General features: G+C 43.1%; 2 protein-coding genes across 5 annotated transcripts in view; one reads left to right on the plus strand and one right to left on the minus strand.

The window, feature by feature from the left end:
• The window catches only part of LOC100196612 (cell division cycle 73, Paf1/RNA polymerase II complex component, homolog (S. cerevisiae)), a 73,135-nt gene that overhangs the window by 17,051 nt on the left and 32,839 nt on the right, over window positions 1-23,245 (plus strand). For both annotated transcript variants that reach the window (XM_014139087.2, NM_001141641.1), the window contains 1 exon segment: window positions 296-360. In XM_014139087.2, coding sequence (XP_013994562.1) covers window positions 296-360 — 65 coding nt within the window.
• Window positions 13,163-23,245, minus strand: part of LOC106568735 (beta-1,3-galactosyltransferase 2) — a 43,635-nt gene continuing 33,552 nt past the window's right edge. For all 3 annotated transcript variants that reach the window (XM_014139330.2, XM_014139331.2, XM_014139328.2), the window contains exon 2: window positions 13,163-14,997. In XM_014139330.2, the coding sequence (XP_013994805.2) occupies window positions 13,488-14,729 (1,242 nt within the window). In that variant the 5' untranslated portion in view covers window positions 14,730-14,997 and the 3' untranslated portion in view covers window positions 13,163-13,487. The remainder of the gene's footprint in view (window positions 14,998-23,245) is intronic.

Consider the following 23,245-nt stretch of genomic DNA (forward strand, 5'->3'; position numbering starts at 1 on the left):
TTCTTAACATGTTTCTTTAGACCTGTCTAAAATGAATAATTGATTTATTGTGATGGTGTAGGCTATATTGCATGGATTTCTTTGACTTTTTAAAATGTAGATGTTCCAAAGGCTGCATCAGTGGCTTGTAGGCTGTGCGTGGAAGCCAGGAGATGCTGAATGTGTTGTTAATTAACGGCAGTTGTTTTATTGACAATCAACTGGCTGACAAAATTTCATGACCGCCACAGCCCTACCCAAGCCACCTGAAAAGTAACGTGCATTACTGATTGATTGACTTGTTGTGTCCTTTTAGAAACGGAGGGATTCAAGATTGATACCATGGGCACCTACCACGGCATGACCCTGAAATCTGTAACGGTAAGACCATCTTTCTTCTTTTGGGGCGTCTACCAGAATACTAACACAGTTGGCACACGTAATAGCAAAGTCACATAGACCCCGTTAGCGAAATGCTAATGAGCGAAAAACTAACGTAATTGCCACGACGGGCAAATCGAGCTCATAAAGCTATACAAGCATAACTAGTAGCTACCGAATGTCATTTTTCGTGAGTGTGGACATTTATAAGTGAGAGAAATTGTGCAAATGAACAAAGTTGTTATGCATGCTTTTCTGAAGGAAGAGCAGCAGGTGTACACGGAGCAGAGGGGATGGGGAAGAAACTCTAGTAGTAGGACTTCTCAAATACGGCAGAAAGCCATTGTAAGATATCTGATGGCAAACATTTAGTAGTGAATTGCATACAAGTGTAACCTCATCACCTCAAGTGAGCTGGACTTGCCGATAGATATAGAACGCTATGGACTCACCAGCTCCCACTTTCTCCCGTTATGCTATTCACAAACAAACGTGACTGGCTCAACTGTTCTCCGGAACTACGGTAAGCGTTATCCTCTAATGTATTTTACAAGTTGACTGCAGGTGTTAACTTAAAGTAGCTACAAATATTAACATTTATAGGAAAACTACAATATTAGTTTTGACGGTATTGAAAAAAACTTTGAGCCTTTTCCATATAGCCCGGTATACAGTATACCACCCAAGCCTAACCTCCATTGACTATTAAGTAGCAGTCTACCTGTTGGCTCTTGGTCATATCCTTCTCAATTAAAGATGCAATATCTAACTTTTTGGGTGACCTGACCAAATTCACATTTCAGTTATAGTTCTGTCATTCTCATTGAAAGTAAGTCAAGAAGCCGTATATTTGTTCTAAGTGCGCCATTTCTATGCTTCCCGTTTTAAAGTCTTGGTTTTGTACACCAGTTTCAAACAGCTGAAACTACACATTTTGGGTTATTGAAAAGATCTTTCAGTGGTCTAGATGGTACAATGATTCTCTGCACCAGGGGTATTCAACTCTTACTCTACGAGGTCTGGATCCTGCTTGTTTTCTGTTCTACCTGATTTTGAAAACAAGCAGTGGAACTGGCTTCGCTGTCCAGAGTTGAGTTTGAGGGCTCTGACAAAACATCTCAAAGATGATCAATGGAAACAGGATGCACCTCAATTTCAAGTCTCATGGCAAAGGGTCTGAATACTTACGTAAATAAGGGATTTTTGTTTGTAAATAAATGTGCAAACATTTAACCTGTTTTCGCTTTGTGACTGGGGTATTGTGTAGATTGCTGAGGATTATTTCTTTTTTAAATCCATTTGATAAGGCTGTAACGTAACAAAATGTGGAAAAGGTCAGTGGGATACTTTCCGAAGGCACTATATAGAGATTTATGGGGGGGGATTTTTTTAATGTATTCATTCGCAGGCGGGTCAAACAGAGGTTGCTGTACTGACCGTTTCGGTACTAATACGTGTACCGTTACACCCCTAGACCATTGCGACGATGTGTATGCAACTTTTAAAAAATGATGTCCTTGATGAAGAGACCCTGTTGTAAAAATCACAATACCCTGACTGTTTAAAGCAAAACTATCAAAACTATTTATTATGGTGAACCTGAATCTAAGTAAATTCTGAATGTTTGAAAACTCCAATCAGCAGTTGGATGTGGGTTGTCCACTCTTAACACCATTCTCTACAGCGCATTTGGTAACAATGACCCAGCAAATTACATTGGTTGTCACTTAACTTATAAAGCCTATGATTTGACAGTGTGAAAGCCATTTTTACAAGCATTTGAATGCTGAATGCGCTGTGCAGATGCACAAATAGCCTATTAGAACAGGGATAAAGCCCATCTCTCGTTGACATGAGCAACTGTCTTAAACTGTACACTTATCAGATAGTTCTACGCAGTTACATGCGTAAAAGTATGATAGGCTACTGAACTGAAGGAGAGGACTCGTCAATTCAGCCACAACAGATGAGTTATTTTTGGAATGAAACAATGAGTAAAAAAAAACATTTAGTAAACCGGCAATTCGTAACGTTTTGGTTCGGTTTTCAAATGGTCCCATGGACCGATGCACTAGTACCTTATGCATCGGTCCCAGGTTCAAATTTATATCTGTGAATCATTACATCCCTAATAGCTGGAGCCCTGAGCTGGAGAGAACGCAATTTGCTTAATTTACACTGAACAAGAATATAAATGCAACATGTAAAGTGTTGGTTTCATGAGCTGAAATAAAAGAAATCCCAGAAATGTTCCATATGCACAAAAAGCTTTCTCTTGTATTTTGTGCACACTTTTGTTTATCCCTGTTAGTGAGCGTTTCTCCTTTGGCAAGGTAATCCATCCACCTGACAGGTGTGGCATATCAAGATGCTGATTAAACAGAATGATCGTTGCACAGGTGCACCTTGTGCTGGGGACAATAGAAGGCCTCTCTAAAATGTGCTGTTTTGTCACACAATACAATGCCACAGATGTCTCAAGTTCAGGGTGCATGCAATTGGCATGCTGACTGCAGGAATGTCCACGAGAGTTGTTGCCAGAAAATGTAATGTTAATATCTACCATAAGGTGCCTCGTCTCAAGTTGTTTTAGAGAATTTGGCAGTATGTCCAACCAGCCTCACAACTGTAGACCACGTGTAACCACGCCAGCCCAGGACCTCCACATCCGGCTTCTACACCTGCGGGATCATCTGAGACTAGCCTACCAGAGAGCTGATGAAATTGTGGGTTTGCACAACCAAAGAGTTTCTACACAAACTGTCAGAAACCGTCTCAGGGAAGCTCATCTGCATGCTTGTCGTCCTCATCTGAGTCTTGACCTGACTGCAGTTCGGCATCGTAACTGACTTCAGTGGGCAAATGCTCTTCACAGATGAATCCCGGTTTCAATTGTACCGGGCGGACGTGGTGTGGGCGAGTGGTTTGCTGATGTCAACGTTGTGAACAGAGTGCCCCATGGTATGGGCAGTCATAAACTAAAGATAACAAACACAATTCCATTTTATCAATGACAATTTGAATGCACAGAGATACCGTGATGAGATCTTGAGGCCCATTGTCATGCCATTCATCCTCCACCATCACCTCGTGTTTCAGTATGATAACGCAAGGATCTTTACACAATAGCTGGAAGCTGGAAATGTCAGTTCTTCCATGGCCTGCATACTCACCACACCTGTCACCCATTGAGCATGTTTGGGATGCTTTGGATATATGTGTACGACAACGTGTTCCAGTTCCCGCCAATATCCAGCAACTTCGCTCAGCCATTGAAGAGGAGTGGGACAACATTCCACAGGGCACAATCAACAGCCTGATCGATGAGGTGTCATGCCGTATTAGGCAAATGGTGGTAACACCACATACTGACTGGTTCTCTGATCCACGCTCCTACCTTTTTTCTTTTTTTTGACAATCATACCGAAAAGCATATCTTCACATTGATCATATTCTTCTTATCAACGTTATATATTTTTTTGATGTTTGAACTATTACATACCTTGGAGAATAACAGATGCAAACCAGTTGGAAGTCCAGTTCCTACTCTACTGTTGTAAAAGGGAGTTCATGTTCCTCTGATCGGTTTCTGTGACTAACTTATTACCCAAAGCTTGAGGTATATTGTTGTGTACTGTTAGCTCACTGCACCTCCAGGTCTTTGGGGCCTGTGATCTGTGTCCAGAGGCTGCCCAGTCTATAATGAGATTGGGCTCCAGGCACTGATTGTAGGGAACCACAGAGTACATGGAATGAGTCATGACTCGGTGACGTCTCTGCAAATGGGCAAACCTGGGAAGGTCAAGCTGCCTTTGTCTTCCTCATCCACACATACACTACAATGAGACCACTGCAGTATGTCTATCATTCTGAAATGTTAATACTGATAATACTTTGCCATTGCTGCTGTTTTAGTTCATTTCCAAGCTTCATTTTCATCAACGCTTCTGAAGACGGTTAATTCACAAAGCCGAATACAATTACTCTGAATTGCGTGATTGAAGAAGGAACTGTAAAGTCAAAGCATCCTTTGTGGAGTCTTATGCGTAGGAGAACTCACGATGAATGCACATATCTCCTTTGTGACGGAATTATGCTGAACTTTCATTTTTTTCGGTCAAGGCTGAACTTCATAGTCACTATATATTTTCAGTGCATTCTATTACATTGTGTTTTCAGTTATTTGTTATGGTATGCGCAATATAGTTGTAGCTATGTATCAATTAATAGTTAACTGATTTGTTGTGTGTTAGTGTTCTGTTTCTTCTATATTATACAGTGCCAGTCAAAAGTTTGGACACCTACTCATTCCAGGGTTTTTCTTTATTTTTACTATGTTCTACATCATCAAAACTATGAAATAATACACATGGAATCATGTAGTAACCAAAAAAGTGTTACACAAATCAAAATATATTATATTCTTCAAAGTAGCCACCCTTTGCCTTTATGACCGCTTTGCACACTCTTGGCATTCTGTCAACCAGCTCCATGAGGTAGTCACCTGGAATGCATTTCAATTAAAAGTTAATTTGTGTTATTTCTTTCCTTAATGTGTTTGAGCCAATCAGTTGTTGTGACAAGGTAGGAGTGGTATGCAGAAGATAGCCCTATTTGGTAAAAGACCAAGTCCATATTATGGCAAGAACAGCTCAAATAAGCAAAGAGAAATGGCAGTCCATCATTACTTTAAGACATAAAGGTGTCAATCTGGAAAATTCCAAGAACTTTGAAAGTTTCTTCAAGTGCAGTTGCAAAAACCATCAAGCGCTATGATGAAACTCGCTCTCATGAGGACCGCCACAGAAAAGGAAGACCCAGAGTTACCTCTGCTGCAGAGGATAAGTTAATTAGTTACCAGCCTATGATTGCAGCCAAATAAGTTCAACACAGACACATCTCAACATCAACTGTTCAGAGGAGACTACGTGAATCAGGCCTTCATGGTCAAATTGCAGCAAAGAAACCACTAAAGGACACCAATAAAAAGAGACTTGCATGGACTAAGACACACGAGCAATGGACATTAGACCGGTGGAAATCTGTCCTTTGGTCTGATGAGCCCAAATTTGAGATTTTTTGTTCCAACCGCTGTGTCGTTGTGAGACGCAGAGTAGGTGAACGGATGATCTCTGCATGTGTGGTGGTACTTTGCTGGTGACACTGTGTTATTTAGAATTCAAGTCGCACTTAACCAGCATGGCTACCACAGCATTATGCAGTGATACGCCATCCCATCTGGTTGGCGCTTAGTGGGACAATAATTTTTTTTTTAAACAGGACAATGACCCAACGCACCTCCAGGCTGTGTAAAGGATATTTGACCAAGAAGGAGAGTGATGGAGTGCTGCATCAGATGACCTGGCCTCCACAATCACCCAACCTCAACCCGATTTAGATTAGTTTGGAATGAGTTGGAATTGCAGCGTAAAGGAAAAACAGCCAACAAGTGCTCTGCATATGTGGGAACTCCTTCAAGGCTGTTGGAAAAGCATTCCAGGTGTAGCTGGTTGAGAGAATGCCAAGAGTGTGCAAATCTGTCATCAAGGTGGCTACTTTGAAGAATCTAAATATATTTTGATTTGTCTAACACTTTATTTTGGTTACTACATGATTCCATGTGTTATTTAATAGTTTTGATGTCTTCACTATTGTTCTGCAATGTAGAAAGTAGTAAAAATAAAGGAGAACCCTTCAATGAGTAGGTGTGTCCAAACTTTTGACTGGCACAGTACATGGTAAGCTAGAAACACATTTAACATCAATGTTGGCTACACCCTTGAAGTGACTACCACAGTACTGTAGACACCTGTTTTGATAAGAATTATTCAATGTATTTAGTTAGGATCTCTGCTTAGCTGATTGTCAGGGGTGGGGTGCTTTCAGTATAAAACAAGATTGGGCTGAACCCTGACCAGGGAGGTTTCATTATTTTCATCTCTGGAAATGGCAGAAATATGTATAACCTTATTAAATGTCTTTTACCACTTATGGTTTGTAGTGCACCACCCATATCGCTTTTCTCTTTCACCCACGTTCTCTCTTGCAGATGTCCTGCCCTTCATAATTCATGTAGATCAACTGGTACTTGTGAAATGATTCATTGTTCCTTTTGATACTGTACACTTTTTACTACTAAGCTATCTGGAATTTTTTAAGAAGGTAATACGGAGGATCATTTTGCATTTTGATTGAATTTTATGACCCCTTGATGTATACATTTTTTTAAATGTTTGTTTATATTTTTGGCCTAACTGCTATTAGCCCATACAAATGCATCGAACAACACAGCCCCCCAAAAAAATCTTTAAAAATCTGTTTATTCTGAAGTCTGTCCTGTATCTGAGAGAGACAGTGTAGTCAGACCTCTTTACTTTTTCCACATTTTGTTACGTTACAGCATTTTTCTAAAATGGATTAAATTGTTTTCAATATCCCATAATGACTAAGCAAAACGTTTTTTTTTTAAATGGTTGCTAATTTATCAAAAAATAAAAATATTCAGGCCCTTTACCTCAGTACTTTGTTTAAATACCTTTTGGCAGCGACTACAGACTCGAGTCTTCTTGGGTATGACGCTACAAGCTTGGCACACCTGTATTTGGGGAGTTTCTCCCATTCTTCTCTGCAGATCCTCTCAAGCTCTGTCAGGTTGGATGGGGAGTGTCGCTCCACAGCTATTTTCAGGTCTCTCCAGAGTTGTTTGATCGGGTTCAAATCCGGACTCTGTCTGGACCACTCTAGGACATTCAGAGACTTGTCCCGAAGCCACTCCTGCGTTGTCTTGGCTGTGTGCTTAGGGTTGTTATCCTGTTGGAAGTTGAACCTTTGCCCCAGTTTGAGGTGTTGAGTGCTCTGGAGCAGTTTTTCATCAAGGATCTCTGTACTTTTCTCTGTTCCTCTTTCCCTTGATCCTGACTAGTCTCCCAGTCCCTGCTGCTGGAAAAACATCCCCACAGCATGATGCTGCCACAATGCTTCACCGTAGGATGGGTGTCAGGTTTCCTCCAGATGTGTCGCTTGGCATTCAGGCCAAAGAGTCAAATCTTGGGTTCATCAGACCAGAGAATCTTATTTCTCATGGTCAGAGTCCTTTAGGTGCCTTTTGACAAACTCCAAGAGGGCTGTCGTGTGCCTTTTACTGAGTGGCTTCCATCTGGCCACTCTACCATAAAGGCCTGATTTGGTTCAGTGCTGCAGAGATTGTTGTCCTTCTGGAACTTTCTCCCATTTCCAGAGGAACTCAGGAGCTTTGTCAGTGACCATCGGGTTCTTGGTCACCTCCCTGACCAAGGCCCTTCTCCCTCAATTTGCTCAGTTTCGCTGTGCGGACAGCTTTAGGAAGAGTCTTTGTGGTTCCAAACTTCTTACATTTTAAGAATAATGGAGGCCACTATGTTCTTGGAGACCTTCAATGCTGTATAAATGCTTTGGTACCCTTTCCCAGATCTGTTCCTCGACACAATCCTGTCTCGGAGCTCTATGGGCAGTTCCTACGACCTCATGGCTTGGTTTTTCCTCTGACATCAAGTTGTATTTGTCACATGCGCCTAATACAACCTTACAGTGAAATGCTTACTTACAAGCCATTAACGAACAATGCATTTAACAAAAGACCCCCCCCAAAAAGTAAGATAAGAATAACAAATAATTAAAGAACAGCTGTAAATAACAATAGCTGGGCTATATACAGGTGGTACCGGTACAGAGTCCATGTGCGTGGGCACCGGTGTCGAGGTAATATGTACATGTAGGTAGAGTTATCAAAGTGACTGCATAGATGATAAGAGTAGCAGCAGTGTAGAAGAGGGGGGTGGGGTCAATGCATATAGTCTGGGTAGCCATTTGATTAGATGTTCATGAGTCTTATGGCTTGAGGGTAGAAGCTGTTTAGAAGCCTGTTGGACCTAGACTTGGTGCTCCGGTACCGCTTGCCGTGCGGTAGCAGAGAGAACAGTCTATGACACGGGTGGCTGGAGTCTGTGACAATTTTTAGGTTCTTCCTCTGACACCGCCTGGTATAGGGTTTGGCCCCGGTGATTTACTGGGCCTTACGCATTACCCTCTGTAGTGCCTTGCGGCCGGAGGCCGAGCAGTTGCCATACCATGCAGTGATGCAACCCGTCAGGATGCTCTCAATGGTGCTGCTGTAAAACCTTATGAGGATCTGAGTACCCATGGCAAATCTTTTCCTGAGGGGGAATAGGTTTAGTCGTGCCCTCTTCATGACTGCCTTGGTGTGCTTGGACCAGGTTAGTTTGTTGATGTGGACGCCAAGGAACTTGAAGCTCTCAACCTGCTCCACTACAGCCTCGATGAGAATGCCCCGTGCTCTGTCCTCGTTTTCCTGTAGTCCACAATCAACTCCTTTTTGATCACGTTGAGAGAGAGGTTGTCCTTGTGCCACACGGTCAGGTCTCTGACGACCTCCCTATAGGCTGTCTTGTCGTTGTCGGTGATCAGGCCTACCACTGTTGTGTCATCGGCAAACTTAATGATGGTGTTGGTGTCATGCCTGGCTGTGCAGTCATGCGTGAACAGGGGGTTCAGGAGGGGAATGCGCACGCACCCCTGAGAGGTCCCTGTGTTGAGGATCAGCGTGAGGGATGTGCTGATCCCTACCCCTACCACCTGGGGGGGCTCGTCAGGAAGTCCAGGATCCAGTTGCAGAGGGAGGTGTTAATTCCCAGGGTCCTTAGCTTTGTGATGGGCTTTGAGGGCAATATGGTGTTGAACGCTGAGCTGTAGTCAATGAATAGCATTCTCACATAGGTGTCCCTTTTGTCCAGGTGTGAAAGGGCAGTGTGGAGTGCAATAGAGATTGCATTATTTGTGGATCTGTTTTGGCGGAATGCAAATTGGAGTGAGTGTAGGGTTTCTGGGATAATGGTGTGTTGTGAGCCATGACCAGCCTTTCAAATTTTTTCATTGCTACAGATGTGAGCGCTACGGTTTGGTTGTCATTTAGGCAGCTTGCCTTTGTCCCTGTGCCCAAGAACACTATGGTGGTCTGCTTGAAACATGTTGGTATTAGACTCAAACAGGGAGAGGTTGAAAATGTCAGTGAAGACACTTGCCATTTGGTCAGTGCATACACGTCCTGGTAATCCATCTGGCTCTGCGACCTTGTGAATGTTGACATGTTTAAATGTTTTACTCATATCAGCTGCGGAGAGCGTGATCAGTCATCCAGAGCAGCTGATATTTCATTGTTACATGCCTCGAAGCGAGCATAGAAGTTATTTAGCTCGTCTGGTAGGCTTGTGTCGCTGGGCAGCTCTCGGCTGTGCTTCACTTTATAGTCTGTAATAGTTTTCAAGCCTTGCTACATCCAACGAGCGTCGGAACCGGTGTAGTACGATTCGATCTAGGTCCTGTATTGACGCTTTGCCTGTTTGATAGTTTGTTGGAGGGCATAGTGGGATTTCTTATAAGCTTCCGTGTCAGAGTCCTGCTCCTTGAAAGAGGCAGCTCTACCCTTTTAGCTCAGTGCGAATGGTGCATGTAATCCATGGCTTGGGGACGACGTCATCAAGTCAATTTGGAGACGACGTCATCAATGCACTTATTGATGAAGCCAGTGACTGATGTGGTGTACTCCTCAATGCCATCGGAAGAATCCCAGAGCGTATTCCAGTCTGTGCTAGCAAAACAGTCCTGTAGTTTAGCATCTGCTTCATCTGACTACTTTTTCTATAGCCCGAGTCACTGGTTCTTCCTGCTATAATTTTTGCTTGTAAGCAGGAATCAGGAGGATAGAATTATGGTCAGATTTGCCAAATGGACTGCACTGTCAGCTATGGGACCTTATATTGACCTGTATGTGTGTGCACCTTTCCAAATCATGTCCAATCAATTGAATTTACCACAGGTGGAGTCCAAGTTGTAGAAACATCTCAAGAATGATTAATGGAGACAGGATGCGCGGCGCTCAATTTCGAGTTTCATAGCAAAGGGTCTGAACACTTATGTAAGGTATTTCTGTTTATTTTGAATACATTTCCAAAAATGTCTAAACCTGTTCGCTTCGTCATTATGGGGTATTGTGTGTAGATTAATGAGGAAAACAATTTAAAAAATGTAGTGTAAGGCTGTAACCTAACAAAATGAGGGGAAAAGAAAGGGTTTTGAATACTTTCCAAATGCACTGTATGAGAAAAATCAGGACACTTTGTGTGTGTGTTATTTATTTAACCCCTTGTTTTTGGCAGTAAACTGTCTCTATAAATATACAGTACCATTTAAAAAGTTTGGACACCTACTCATTCTATGGTTTTTCTTTTCTTTTTACTATTTTCTACAATGTAGAATAATAGTGAAGACATCAAACAAATTAAATAACACATATGGAATCATGTATAACCAAAAAAATTGTTCAACAAATCAAAATAGATTTTAGATTCTTCACAGTAGCCACCCTTTGCCTTGATGACAGCTTTGTATTCTCTCAACCAGCTTCACCTGGAATGCTTTTCCAACAGTCTTGAAGGCGTTCCCACATATGTTGAGCACTTGCTGGCTGCTTTTCCTTCACTCTGCGGTCCAACTCATCCCAAACCATCTCAATTGGTGTGAGGTCGGGTGATTGTGGAGGCCAGGTCATCTGATGCAGCACTCCATCACTCTCCTCCTTGGTCAAATAGCCCTTACTCAGCCTGGATGTGTGTTGGGTCATAGTCCTATTGAAAAAGTAATGTTAGTCCCACAAAGAGCAAACCAGATGGGATGGCGTATCGCTGCAGAATGCTGTTTAAGTGGGCCTTGGAATTCTAAATAAATCACTGACAGTGTCACCAGCAAAGCACCATCATACCACCTCCATGTTTCACTGTGGGAACCACACATGCAGAGAGAATTCGTTCTCCTACTCTGCGTCTGACAAAGACATAGTGTTGGAATCAAAATGTTCACATTTGGATAGGACAGATTAACACTGGTCTAATGTCCGTTGCTTGTGTTTCTTGGCCCAGGCACATTTCTTCTTATTGGTGTCCTTTAGTAGGGGATTCTTTGCAGAAATGTGTATACTTCTACTCTACAGCAGAGGATAAGTCAGGCCCAGCCACTGGGGAGCCAGGCCCAGCCAATCCGAATGAGCCTTTCCCACAAAAGGCCTTTATTGCAGTCAGAAGTACTCAAAATGAGAGAAACAAGCATTTTGTCCACATGGAAAATTCCTAGTATTTTTTTTTTCTTTATTTCAGCTCATGAATATGGGACGAACAATATGTGGCGTTTTATATTTTGTTCAGTGTACTTCCATACATTTTTTTCAACTGGTACCAGGGGACGTTCAGACGAGTCTTGTGTCCAAATGGGCGTCTTAGAGCAAAACAACCGACATGTTCGTGTCGGTGAGAGTCATCTTTCCACAGAGGGCAGTCCCTCCAGGATTCTGTGATCGCATAATTCAATGCAAAATCAACGCATATGATGCGGTAGTTAGCAATTTTGACCAATATCCACACATTTAGCGCATTAAAGGGTCCAATCAAAAGCGGGTTCGTCATTTTTACCGATTTTACTGGACTGTTACCATGGCAAATGGCCCAATCCAACCACACGTCAACAGGTACATTAAAAAAATAATCTCTCCTCCCTGGCCTGTCAGCATATTCGCGTGCAAAAATGGGTGATTGTTGATGGCCGACAGGCAGTATAATGAACAGAAATCAATGTCATTTGCCAACAAAAATAACAGCTGACGACCGTGCAAAACAATTTCCAAATGTTTTTGGAAACTAGAGAATGTCGACAATCAAGTCACTTCGAATCAGAAAAACATATGAGAATGTCAGAACAGTTCCCGCAGCGGCAGATCACTATGACTGAAGTGGTAGCAGGAAAGACTGGCAAGCGCTGAAAGAATCAAGGTCAGTGGTGTTTTACTCAAACTTTTACTCCACTAACCTTGGCTTTAGTAGGGGAGTCGGCACTCTGCTCTCCCCAGTCTGTCTATGGAGAGCGCTGCTCAAAGCACTGAGTGCAATTTGTCAGCTTTGCTGTTTTAAACTCTCTAAAACGTAATACTGATCACAAAAGCACAATCTTTCTGGATTTTTTTTTTTAATAAATGGAATAGTAAATATCAACCACAATTCTCTATTTTTACATTTTTCATCTCCCTTATGACCCTTTCAGAAAAACTCTTCAAAGTTCTTGATTGTGATAACTTATTAGAAAGAGATTGATCAGCTTTAAATCTGTTGGATGCATCTTGTGTTGATGGAGAGGTGAGTGGATTATGACGAACTGTTCAGGAACATAACCAAAATTGAGCACTTTAGATGTTTCTAATTGTTTTTCTATTATGTATTCTGCTCAATATCGTCCTAAAACTGAGCACATGACTTTTATTGCTTTATATGAAATGAATGTGGGGAAAAACATTGCAAAATGTATTGCAGAATTTCAGAAAAGTTTACGCAAAGTCAAGCTTTTTTGGCTGCAGAAATCACACGTTGCTAAATCCTGGAGGGACAGAGGGGTCATAATAGTGTGTAGCCCATACTGTTCGGACGCTGCATACAGAAGTTGGCAGATCAGCTGTACCGACTTCAGACGAGTCCCAAATTGTGGTGGTCGTAGAGCACCCTCGTTTTCGTGAGTCATCTTTCCATAGAGGGGTTATAAACGTTTGTAGTCCATAACTGTCTGGGCGATTTTGTGAGGAGACCGATTTTTGGGATGTCTCATTGTCTGACGAAAACTGCTCTAGCTCTATCAACTTTCACCACAGATGCAGAAGTGCGACGTGTGGATCCAATGCAAAAAAAAGACATCTCTAGCTGAAACTTACAAATATTTTTACTTTTTTTATTATGCTACTTCAATTCAACCTTAAAAGGAAAAGTATTTAAACTCAAGTTGAACAAAATGGATACTAGACAGTGACAGTCCACCAATAGTCTCTAAGATGTATCCTCATAATAAACAGCATCCACATTTCACATAAGTAATGTCTTCCTCTGTACACCAATGCATATATTCTTTCAATCAATTCATGTAATAAATAAAAAAAATACAGCCTTCAAGCATTAGTTTGTCCGAAAACATGCTTGACTCGGTCACCTCTTGCCCAGTAACTCCTGCACAGGCAATGACCTAACATCACACTCAACTCTCTATCACCAAATAGGCTGTACCCCCTGCAGTTTCCTTTGGCGAAACCTGTCCACCTTGTCTTTGGACGTGTTGATACAGGCGTTGTGCTTGTTGCTCTGCAGGTGGTGCCAGTACTTGAGCAGTTCGTTGGGGTGAAATTGGTGGGAGGTTATTAGGTGGCTATACTTGCAGCTGGAGTAGGACACCCGCCAGTGGTTGAACAGGAATTCATTAGGTGGCGGCGTGGGTTCGATCCGCAGCTTGGCCAGGCAGATGCCCACGTAAACGTCCTCCAGATGCAGCCTGCGGATGCCCAGGGAGGCCCTGTAGATCTTTCCAGCCAGGTCCCCTGAGAACACATAGCCCGTTCCTGAGCAGAAAGTAGGGTACACCTCGCTGGGGTACAGCTCGGGGGACATGTACCACTTGCTATTCTTGTTCCTGTTGGGTGCATAGCCCCTCATCAGGTAGCCCGTAATGTAGTCCCGTTTGGGCTGCATCTCTGGCCGGAGTAGCTTGTGCACGAGATACTCTGTGTTGACAAACATGTCACTGTCTGTCTTCATGACATAGTTGGTGCCCGGGCAGTGCGCGGACACCCAGTGCATGCCCATCAGGGTTTTGATAGTCAGGTTGTTGTAAGTGTCCATGTAATCCTGCTGGATGATGTCACGGTGCCTCCGGCTCTCGGCCTCCAGGCTGCTCTGCTGCAGGCGGCCCACCCTGCCCTCCTTCACGCCCAGCAGGAAGAGCCGAACAAAGCCTAGGCCCGGGACCATGCTCTCGTTCCCCCAGGTCTGCCGAATGGTCTCCCTGGCCTCCACCTGCTGGGCCTCCGTGGCTATCAGCAGCACCAGGAAGGGCTCTGGGTTGCCCTCCCGGCACTTGTCGGGCTCGTTGATGATGTAAGGGTATGGCTCTGAGGTCAGCAGGCCCCTTAGCCCGACTTCTCCACTCAAGCTAGCATTAGCCGCCACTGTAACCCCCTGTGGAAAGGAGTCCTGAGGGGAACTGAGGTTGGCATTTCTTTCCGGAGGCGCAGGGGGAACCAGTGCTTCCCTCCATAGAATCTGTGATGAGCTGTGATTCCCTTTTTCTTTGGTAGAGTGTAGTCCTCTTTCGGTGTAAGCCACTGGGTGCTCCCTCTGCCATGTTGGCCCCCTGAGGCCTGGCAGCCAGTCTTGATGGCCCAGGATGATCAGGAGCGAGAGGAGAGACAGTAGGCCAGCGACGTGTGTGTAGCAGTGGCGCCTCCTCCACTGCATGGTGTCTATGTGCACCACCTCACTTGGGCAGCTGTAACACACTCAGTCAGGTCAGGCGTATGCTGTGTGCGACCAAACTTTTTTTATCGTTGATAAACCAAGTAATTAGTCGGGCTCCTGAGGGAGCTACATCAGAGGTGGTGCATGTATTGAACCGTAACATTCAAGTCACTTTGAATTGTTGGTCAGTTGTCAAACCTGCCCATATGTTTCAACCAGGTTCATGCTCAGGGATAAAGAAGTCTTCAGCAGAGGCCAATGTTTTTATCTAGGAGAAAAACAACAGTGATAATGTTAGCACAAGTTAAAACCATCAAACGCTTTGTCTAGGGTGAATGAGGGATTGATGTGATAACATAGTGTATTGAAAGTATTCAGACACGTTGACTTTTTCCACATTTTGTTACGTTAAAGCCTTGTTCTAAAATGCATTGATTAGGGGGAAAAAACTATTTAATCTACACACTACCCCACAATGACAAAGCACAAACAGTTTTTTGTAGACATTTTTGTGAATGTATTAAAAATGTAAAACTACATTTAAAATAGCATTCAGACCCTTTATTCAGTACTTTGTTGAAGCACCTTTGGCAGCGATTACAGCCTCGAGTCTTCTTGGGTATGATGCTGCAAGTTTGGCACACCTGTATTTGGGGAGGTTCTCCCATTCTTCTCTGCAGATCCTCTCAAGCTCTGTCAGGTTGGATGGGGAGTGTTGCTGCACAGCTATTTTCTGTCTGAGGGGGCGGAGGTTCATCGTAGAGATTGTGCCAGGTTTCCTCCAGATGTGACGCTTGGCATTTAGGCCAAAGAGTTCAATCTTGGTTTCATCAGACCAGACAATCTTGTTTCTCATGGTCTGAGTCTTTAGGTGCCTTTTGACAGCCTGCTTGCAGTTTGCCAAGTGCCTTTTTACTCAGCTCTAGGAAGAGTCTTGGTGGTTCTGAACTGCTTCCTTTTTAGAATGATGGAGGCCACTGTGTTCTTTGGGACCTTCAATGCTGCAGACATTTTTTGGGACCCTTCCTCAGATCTGTGTTTTGACACAATCCTGTCTCGGAGCACTACAGACAATTCCTTTGACCTCGTGGCTTGGTTTTTGCTCTGACATGCACTGTCAACTGTGGGACCTTATATAGACAAGTGTGTGCCTTTCCAAATCATGTCCAATCAATTGAATTTTCCACAGGTGGACTCCAAGTTTTAGAAACATCTCAAGGATAATCAGTGGAAACAGGATGCACCTGAGCTCAATTTCGACACTCATAGCAAAAGGTCTGGATACTTATTTAAATAAAGCATTTGTTTTACTTTTTTTTTTATATATATACATTTGGGACAACTTTTTGCTTTGTAATTACGGGGTATTGTGTGCAGATGGAAAAAATGTATTTAATACATTTTACATTAAGGCTGTAACGTAACAGAAATTGGATAAGTCAAGGGGTCTGAATACTTTCTGAATGCGCTGTAACTATCATTCATCGACTAATGTTGAATTAACTGGAAAGTATATTAGCTGTTCAAAGCTTATGAGCCCTTTTAAGTGTCATTTAGAGATGTCTTGCTTAAACTGGCTAATGAGCATCCCCTACTTTCTGCGAGTTAATGGTACAGTGGTTCCTCAACTAAAAGTTTTTAGCTCGTGTCGTGACTGTTTGTGGTAGTGTGGCGCACTGACGGAATCACGCAATCACAAAGGGGAGTTAGAACGCTGATTTATGCTTTTGGTTTCTCCCTCTAAAAACCGAAATAACAAGCTGGCTTTATTTACCACAGTGTGAAAGATTAATAGTCCTTCTTTGCTAATGTGAAGGAGTCCAGCGAGGGGAGGGGGGGGGAGAGAAATGTGGCCTATATTTTCGAGACCTGAGCTACTTCATATTTATGAAATATACAAGTTTATTTAGGCAATTGAATATATTTGTGTAGGCTATATTGCATCAAGCTTATTGACGAGAAAAATATCATCCAACCCATAGGGTATCTCACTGCACCCTTATATGCCATGTCTTGAAATATGCAGACAATATCCATTTTAATACTTCTGAAAGCCAAATTTCTAACTCCACCCATAACTTTTGGACTTTATAACATTCCCAGAAGGCGTGGATTATTATAACCTAATGAACAGTCCATTCATAACTAGATTTCTTCACATTGCTGTGCAGGAAAAGGATGTCATCTCTGAAACCACAGAGACGCTTTATCCTTTTGGAACCACACAATTACCAGGTGGACAGTAGGCCTGTTGAAGCGATAGAGGAAATCAACAAGATCCATAAGTATTCTTTCACAATAGCTGGCCTTACGTTATCTGCAGTTTTGAACTGCACTGTCCCACTCTGTGTTGGATAACATCCACTCATCATTTATGTAATAGGCTGTAAGGCACAAGTATCCCATTTTTTGAAAATCGTCAGTCCACATGTCAAGTGTAATTGCGCCATTGTATTTACCGAAGTTCTCGCTCAACTCTGAGAACACCCGCCAGCTGATTTTGTTGTTGCCTGATGCAGGACTCTAGTGCAATAGGAGAGCGACTGACTGGAACATTCACACCTCCATTAATTTACACAAGGTTAGTGTAATAGATCGCCCTTGGGTGTGTGTGAAATCCCCCAATTTGTGCCACATTTTAGACTACTGATAAATGCTGCTGTCAGAGTTGAGTCCTATTGTAAAGTGTAGCCTAATGGCAAAAAAGGGTGAACTTGCAATGTATTTGAGGCTTAAGAACTCTTTGAAGTTTTACATTTTAACTCCATATCACAGACCAGATTTGACCTAACAAAAAATACATCAACCCCTACAAATATATTAATTTATTATAATTCAAATGAAATTGGCTGTAGAGAGAGAGAGAGACTGCACACTAAAGATCATCCATCAGGGAGTCGATGGCTTGAATAGTCTGGCTGGAAATGGAATACAATGTAAAAATGTGCAACAGACCATAAAGACCAGCAGTAGATTTATTTAAGAATTATTATGCCTACTGTACCTGTTCATTTTCCTGTGCGTTCGGCGTAACACAGGCATCTGACGATTAGTGTTTGTGAATATCACTGTCCGTGACCGTAATCCCCAAGTCTAATGTTATTTTTTTAAATGTCCATGAGAGATGCAACCCGAAAAAGCATTAAAGACAAGAGTTAATGAGTACTTGAGGTCATCGAGTAAGTCTGGACATGGTCTGTTCTCCCTTCGGGATCGGTGTCCCTTCCACGGGACGGTTGAGCTAACATAGGCTAATGCGATTAGCATGAGGTTGTAAGTAACAAAATTTACCAGGACAGAAAGCTTAAATGATTGTTAATTTAAATGCACCGTCCAATTTACAGTAGCTATCACAGTGAAATAGTACCATGCTATTGTTTGAGGAGAGTGCACAGTTTTGAACATGCAAAGTTTTTAATAAACAAAGTACGCACATTTGGGCAGTCTTGATACATTTTTAACAGAAATGCAATGGTTCATTGGATCAGTCTAAAACTTTGCACATACACTGCTGCTGTCTAGTGGCCAAAATCCAAATTACACCTGGGCTGGAATAATACATTATGGACTTTTCTCTTGCATTTCAAAGATGGTACAAAAAAAATATAAATAAAGGTTGTTTTTTTTTTCTTTCGTATTTTACCAGATCTATTGTGCTTTATTCTCCTCCATTCCATTCACATTTCCACAAACTTCAAAGTGTTTCCTTTCAAATGGTAACAAGAATATGCATATCCTTGCGTCAGGGCCTGAGTTACAGGCAGTTAGATTTGGGCATGTCATTTTAGGTGAAAATAGAAAAAAGGGGGCGGGTCCTTAAGAGGGAACTTGATGGTATTGCAATAGCCTAATAAATTTGACATTTAACTTGAATCTTCTCTCCATTTTACCCACAAGCAAAATGGCATAGTTTAGCATAGTCCCATGTAGACCATGGCACTTGCAACGCTATGGTTGTGGGTTCGATTCCTACGTGGGACAAGTATGAAGAGGGAAAAAAAGAGAATGCATGCACTCACTACTATAAGTCGTGGCTGCTAAACAACTGAAATGTGAATCAATTGTTTTTTTTATTGCCAGTATAATTTTGCAGCTTTGACATGCATAATCCAAACAGCCGCTGAAGGGCAAATGAGATCTAATGCAGACGTCTCTACGATATCTTGCCAATGTGCAAACGCTCTCCATACATCAGCCCGATGGATCGTGTATACATCGGGCAGACGTCAGCGAGATGTGTGTATGTGCTGTCTGGGGTGATGACATGCAAGTTATGTTAAGACGGCTACAGTAAACAGGACTCGTAGTCCTACAGCTCCATGTCATTTCAATAAAAACCTTGAACCCACCTGTCCCTGAATTTACTGAAATATGTGTATTTTACACTAGCAGTAGGCCTACATTTAGATAAATATCATGAAAGACCAACTTACTGAGCATTTCATCTGCAAAGCGCCATGAAGGTCTGCTGCAGGGTATGCATATTAACAGTAGCCGCCAGTCTAATAAACCAATTTAGTATACACAATCACAAAGAGAACCATTATTTTGTTTAGGAAGGTCATAAAAAAAATGATACGAAGACAATTTTTCAAAAGAACAGAATAGCATGTTCTAAGAAGTATTTCTCTGTGCTATAGTAGCTGAGGCTATGGTTGCTTCATGTCAACGAAATTAACTTATGCTTTTTCAGATCGGGTATAGCAATCAAAACGTCTGGCCTGCATGGATCTCCGTAGGATTATTTGGGAAAGTAAGCAAGCAGCATGCTGCCCTCTGGTGGTTTCAAAGAGCATTAACAGCAACGACGGCTGACCGTAAAATACTAGGATGTTATGCACTAACGTGCTGTACCATACCGCAGCAGCCTGCAAGCTGTGCTGCTGTATGACAACTTTTTAAAGGAGGAACCACTATCATTCACACTACAGAGTGTACAAAACATTAGGAACACCTCTTTCCATGAGACTGACCAGGTGAATCCTATGATCCCTTATTGATGTCACCTGTTAAATGCACTTCAATCAGTGTAGATGAAGAGAAGAGTGGTTAAAGAATCATTTTCAAGCCTTGGGACAATTGAGACATGGATTGTGTATGTGTGCCATTCATAGGGTGAATGGGCAAGACAAGATTTAAGTGCCTTTGGACCGGGTAGGATAGTAGGTGCCAGGCGCACCGGTTTGAGTGTGTCAAGAACTGCAATGCTGCTGGGTTTTTCACGCTAAAAAGTTTCCTGTGTGAATCAAGAATGATCCACCACCCAAAGGACATCCAGCCATCTTGACACAAATTATAGTCATGGGCCAGCATCCCTGTGGAACGCTTTCGACACCTTTTGTTAAGTGCATGCTCCGATGAATTGAGGGCAAAAGGGGATGCAACTCAATATTAGAACAGCGCAAACTGGCTCTAACCAAAATAGAGTGGGAGGCCCCGGTCCAAATTCATCTCATGGAAACATCTGTTCTATTCTGCTCCTACGGCTAGCACACACCAACTCTCAACATTCTAAATAATTCCCCCTCTCCAGAGGGACCCGTCGAGTGTGCCCTATGTCCCCACTCCTTTTTGCACTTGTGATAGAACTGCTTACCTTGGCCTTAAAATTATCATCATTCACTGGAATCCACCGAGCTGGTTAAGAACAGGGCAGGCAAGCAATCTACGACTAAGAAACACAATTTTGAACGGTCATCTAACTCGGAATTACAACTCAGGAACTCGTGCCTCTTTCTAGAGCCCCTACTTTCCGACCTGAAGATCACTGACATGATTTTTCCAAGTTGTCTTGAAAACACCATTAGGTTCATTGTCTAAATATTAACTAGCTAGGTCTAAACAAGACTCCACTTCGCCAGATGATACCATGACTCACCATGTTAGCCAGGTGTGTCTGGGGTGTCCTATTGTATTTCATGAACGTGTGTACATGTCTAGACAATAGTGACCCATCCACTTAGCTAGATGTGGTTATAGAATTTATTTCACATGACCCATCCATTTAGACTGTCTGGGTAGGAACCATCTAATAATACATTTTTCTAATATTGCTACTATGCAAGTAACCATTTCACTGTACTGTCTCCACCTTCTTTATCCTGTGCATGTGAATCAATAAATCAAATCAAATTTTAATTGTCACATGCGCCGAAACAACAGGTGTAGACCTTACAGTGAAATGCTTACTTACTACAAGCCCTTAACCAATGATGCAGTTGAGAAAAAAATAAATAATTAGAGCAGCAGTAAAATAACAAGTGAGGCACCGGTACAGGGTCAATGTGTGGGGGGGCACTGGTTAGTCGAGGTAATATGTACATGTAGGTAGAGTTATTAAAGTGACTATGCATAGATAATAACAGAGTAGCAGCAGTGTAAAAGGGGAGGGGGCAATGCAAATGGTCTGGATAGCCATTTGATTAGATGTTCAGGAGTCTTATGACTTGGGGGTAGAAGCTGTTTAGAAGCCTCTTGGACCTAGACTTGGCGCTCCGGTACCACTTGCTGTGCGGTAGCAGAGAGAACAGTCTATGACTAGGGTGGCTGGAGTCTGACAATTTTTAGGGCCTTCCTCTGACACCGCCTGGTATAGAGGTCCTACATGGCAGGAAGCTTGGCCCCGGTGATGTACTGGGCCATACGCACTACTCTCTGTAGTGCCTTGCGGTCGAAGGCCGAGCAGTTGCCATACCAGGCGGTGATGTAACCCGTCAGGATGCTCTTTGGTGCAGCTGTAGAACCTTTTGAGGATCTGAGGACCCATACCAAATCTTTTGTCTCATGAGGAGGAATAGGTTTAGTCGTGCCCTCTTAATGCCAGCTTGGTGTGCTTGGACCATGTTAGTTCGTTGGTGATGAGGACGCCAAGGAACTTGAAGCTCTCAACCTGCTTCTTGTTGATGAGAATGGGGGCCTGCTCGGTCCTCCTTTTCCTGTAGTCCACAATCATCTCCTTTGCCTTGATCATGTTGAGGGAGAGGTTGTTGTCCTTGCACCACACGGTCAGGTCTCTGACCTCCTTTATAGGCTCTCGTTGTTGCCGGTGATCAGGCTTACCACTGTTGTCATCGGCAAACTTAATGATGGTGTTGGAGTCGTGCCTGGCCGTGCAGTCATGAGTGAACAGGGAGTACAGGAGGGGACTGCGCACACACCCCTGAGAGGCCCCTGTGTTGAAGATTAGCTTGGCAGATGTTACCTACCCTTACTACCTGGGGGCAGCCCGTCAGGAAGTCCAGGTTCCAGTTGCAGAGGGAGGTGTTTAGTCCCAGGGTCCTTCGCTTAGTGATGAGCCTTGAAGGCACTATGATGTTGAACGCTGAGCTGTAGTCAATGAATAGCTTTTTCACATAGGTGTTCTGTTTGTTCAGGTGGGAAAGGGCAGTGTGGAGTGCAATAGAGATTGTATTATCTGTGGTTTTGTTGGGGCGGTATGCAAATTGGAGTGGGTCTATGGTTTCTACGATAATGGTGTTGTGAGCCATAAGCAGCTTTTCAAAGCACTTCATGAGTGCTACAGGTCGGTAGTCGTTTAGGGAGGTTGCCTTAGTCCCTGTGCCCAAGAACACTATGGTGGTCTGCTTGAAACATGTTGGTATTACAGACTCAGACAGGGAGAGGTTGAAAATGTCAATGAAGACACTTGCCAGTTGGTCAGCGCATGCTTGGAGTACACGTCCTGGTAATCCGCCTGGCCCTGCGGTCTTGTGAATGTTGACCTGTTTAAAGATCTTACATCGGCTGTGGAGAGCGTGATCACACAGTCATCCGGAGCAGCTGATGCTCTCATGCATGTTTCAGTGTTACTTTCCTTGAAGCAAGCATGAAGTCATTTAGCTTGTCTGGTAGGCTCGTGTCACTGGGCAGCTCTCGGCTGTGCTTCCCTTTGTCGTCTAATAGTTTGCAAGCCCTGCCACATCCGACGAGCGTTGGAGCCGGTGTAGTACGATTTCATCTCAGTCCTGTATTGATGCTTTGCCTTTTGATAGTTCGTCGGAGGGCTTAGCGGGATTTCTTAAGCTTTCGGGTTAGAGTCCCGCTCCTTGAAAGCGGCAGCTCTACCCTTTAACTCATAGCGGATGTTGACGGTAATCCATGGCTTTTGGTTGGGGTATATACGTACAGTCACTGTGGGGACAACGTCATCGAGGGCACTTATTGATGAAGCCAGTGACCAATGTGGTGTACTCCTAAATGCCATCGGAAGAATTCCGGAACATATTCCAGTCTGTGCTAGCAAAACAGTCCTGTAGCTTAGCATCTGCTTCATCTGACCACCTTTTTTTATTGAGTCCCTGTTGCTTCCTCTTTGAATTTTTGCTTGTAAAGCAGGAATCAGGAGGATAGAATTATGGTCAGATTTGCCTATAGTGTGTGTTTTACCACACATGGTAATGTGAAGAAAAACATGACCTGCACCAAAGTTGGATTAGAATATAGGCCAAGGACTAGATAGGGTGTATTTTTGCTACCACTTTTAGTCTTTGGTTGTTTACTACACAACCTTACTCTGT

This window comes from Salmo salar, chromosome ssa14, assembly GCF_905237065.1.
Source record: "Salmo salar chromosome ssa14, Ssal_v3.1, whole genome shotgun sequence".
Lineage (NCBI taxonomy): Eukaryota > Metazoa > Chordata > Actinopteri > Salmoniformes > Salmonidae > Salmo > Salmo salar.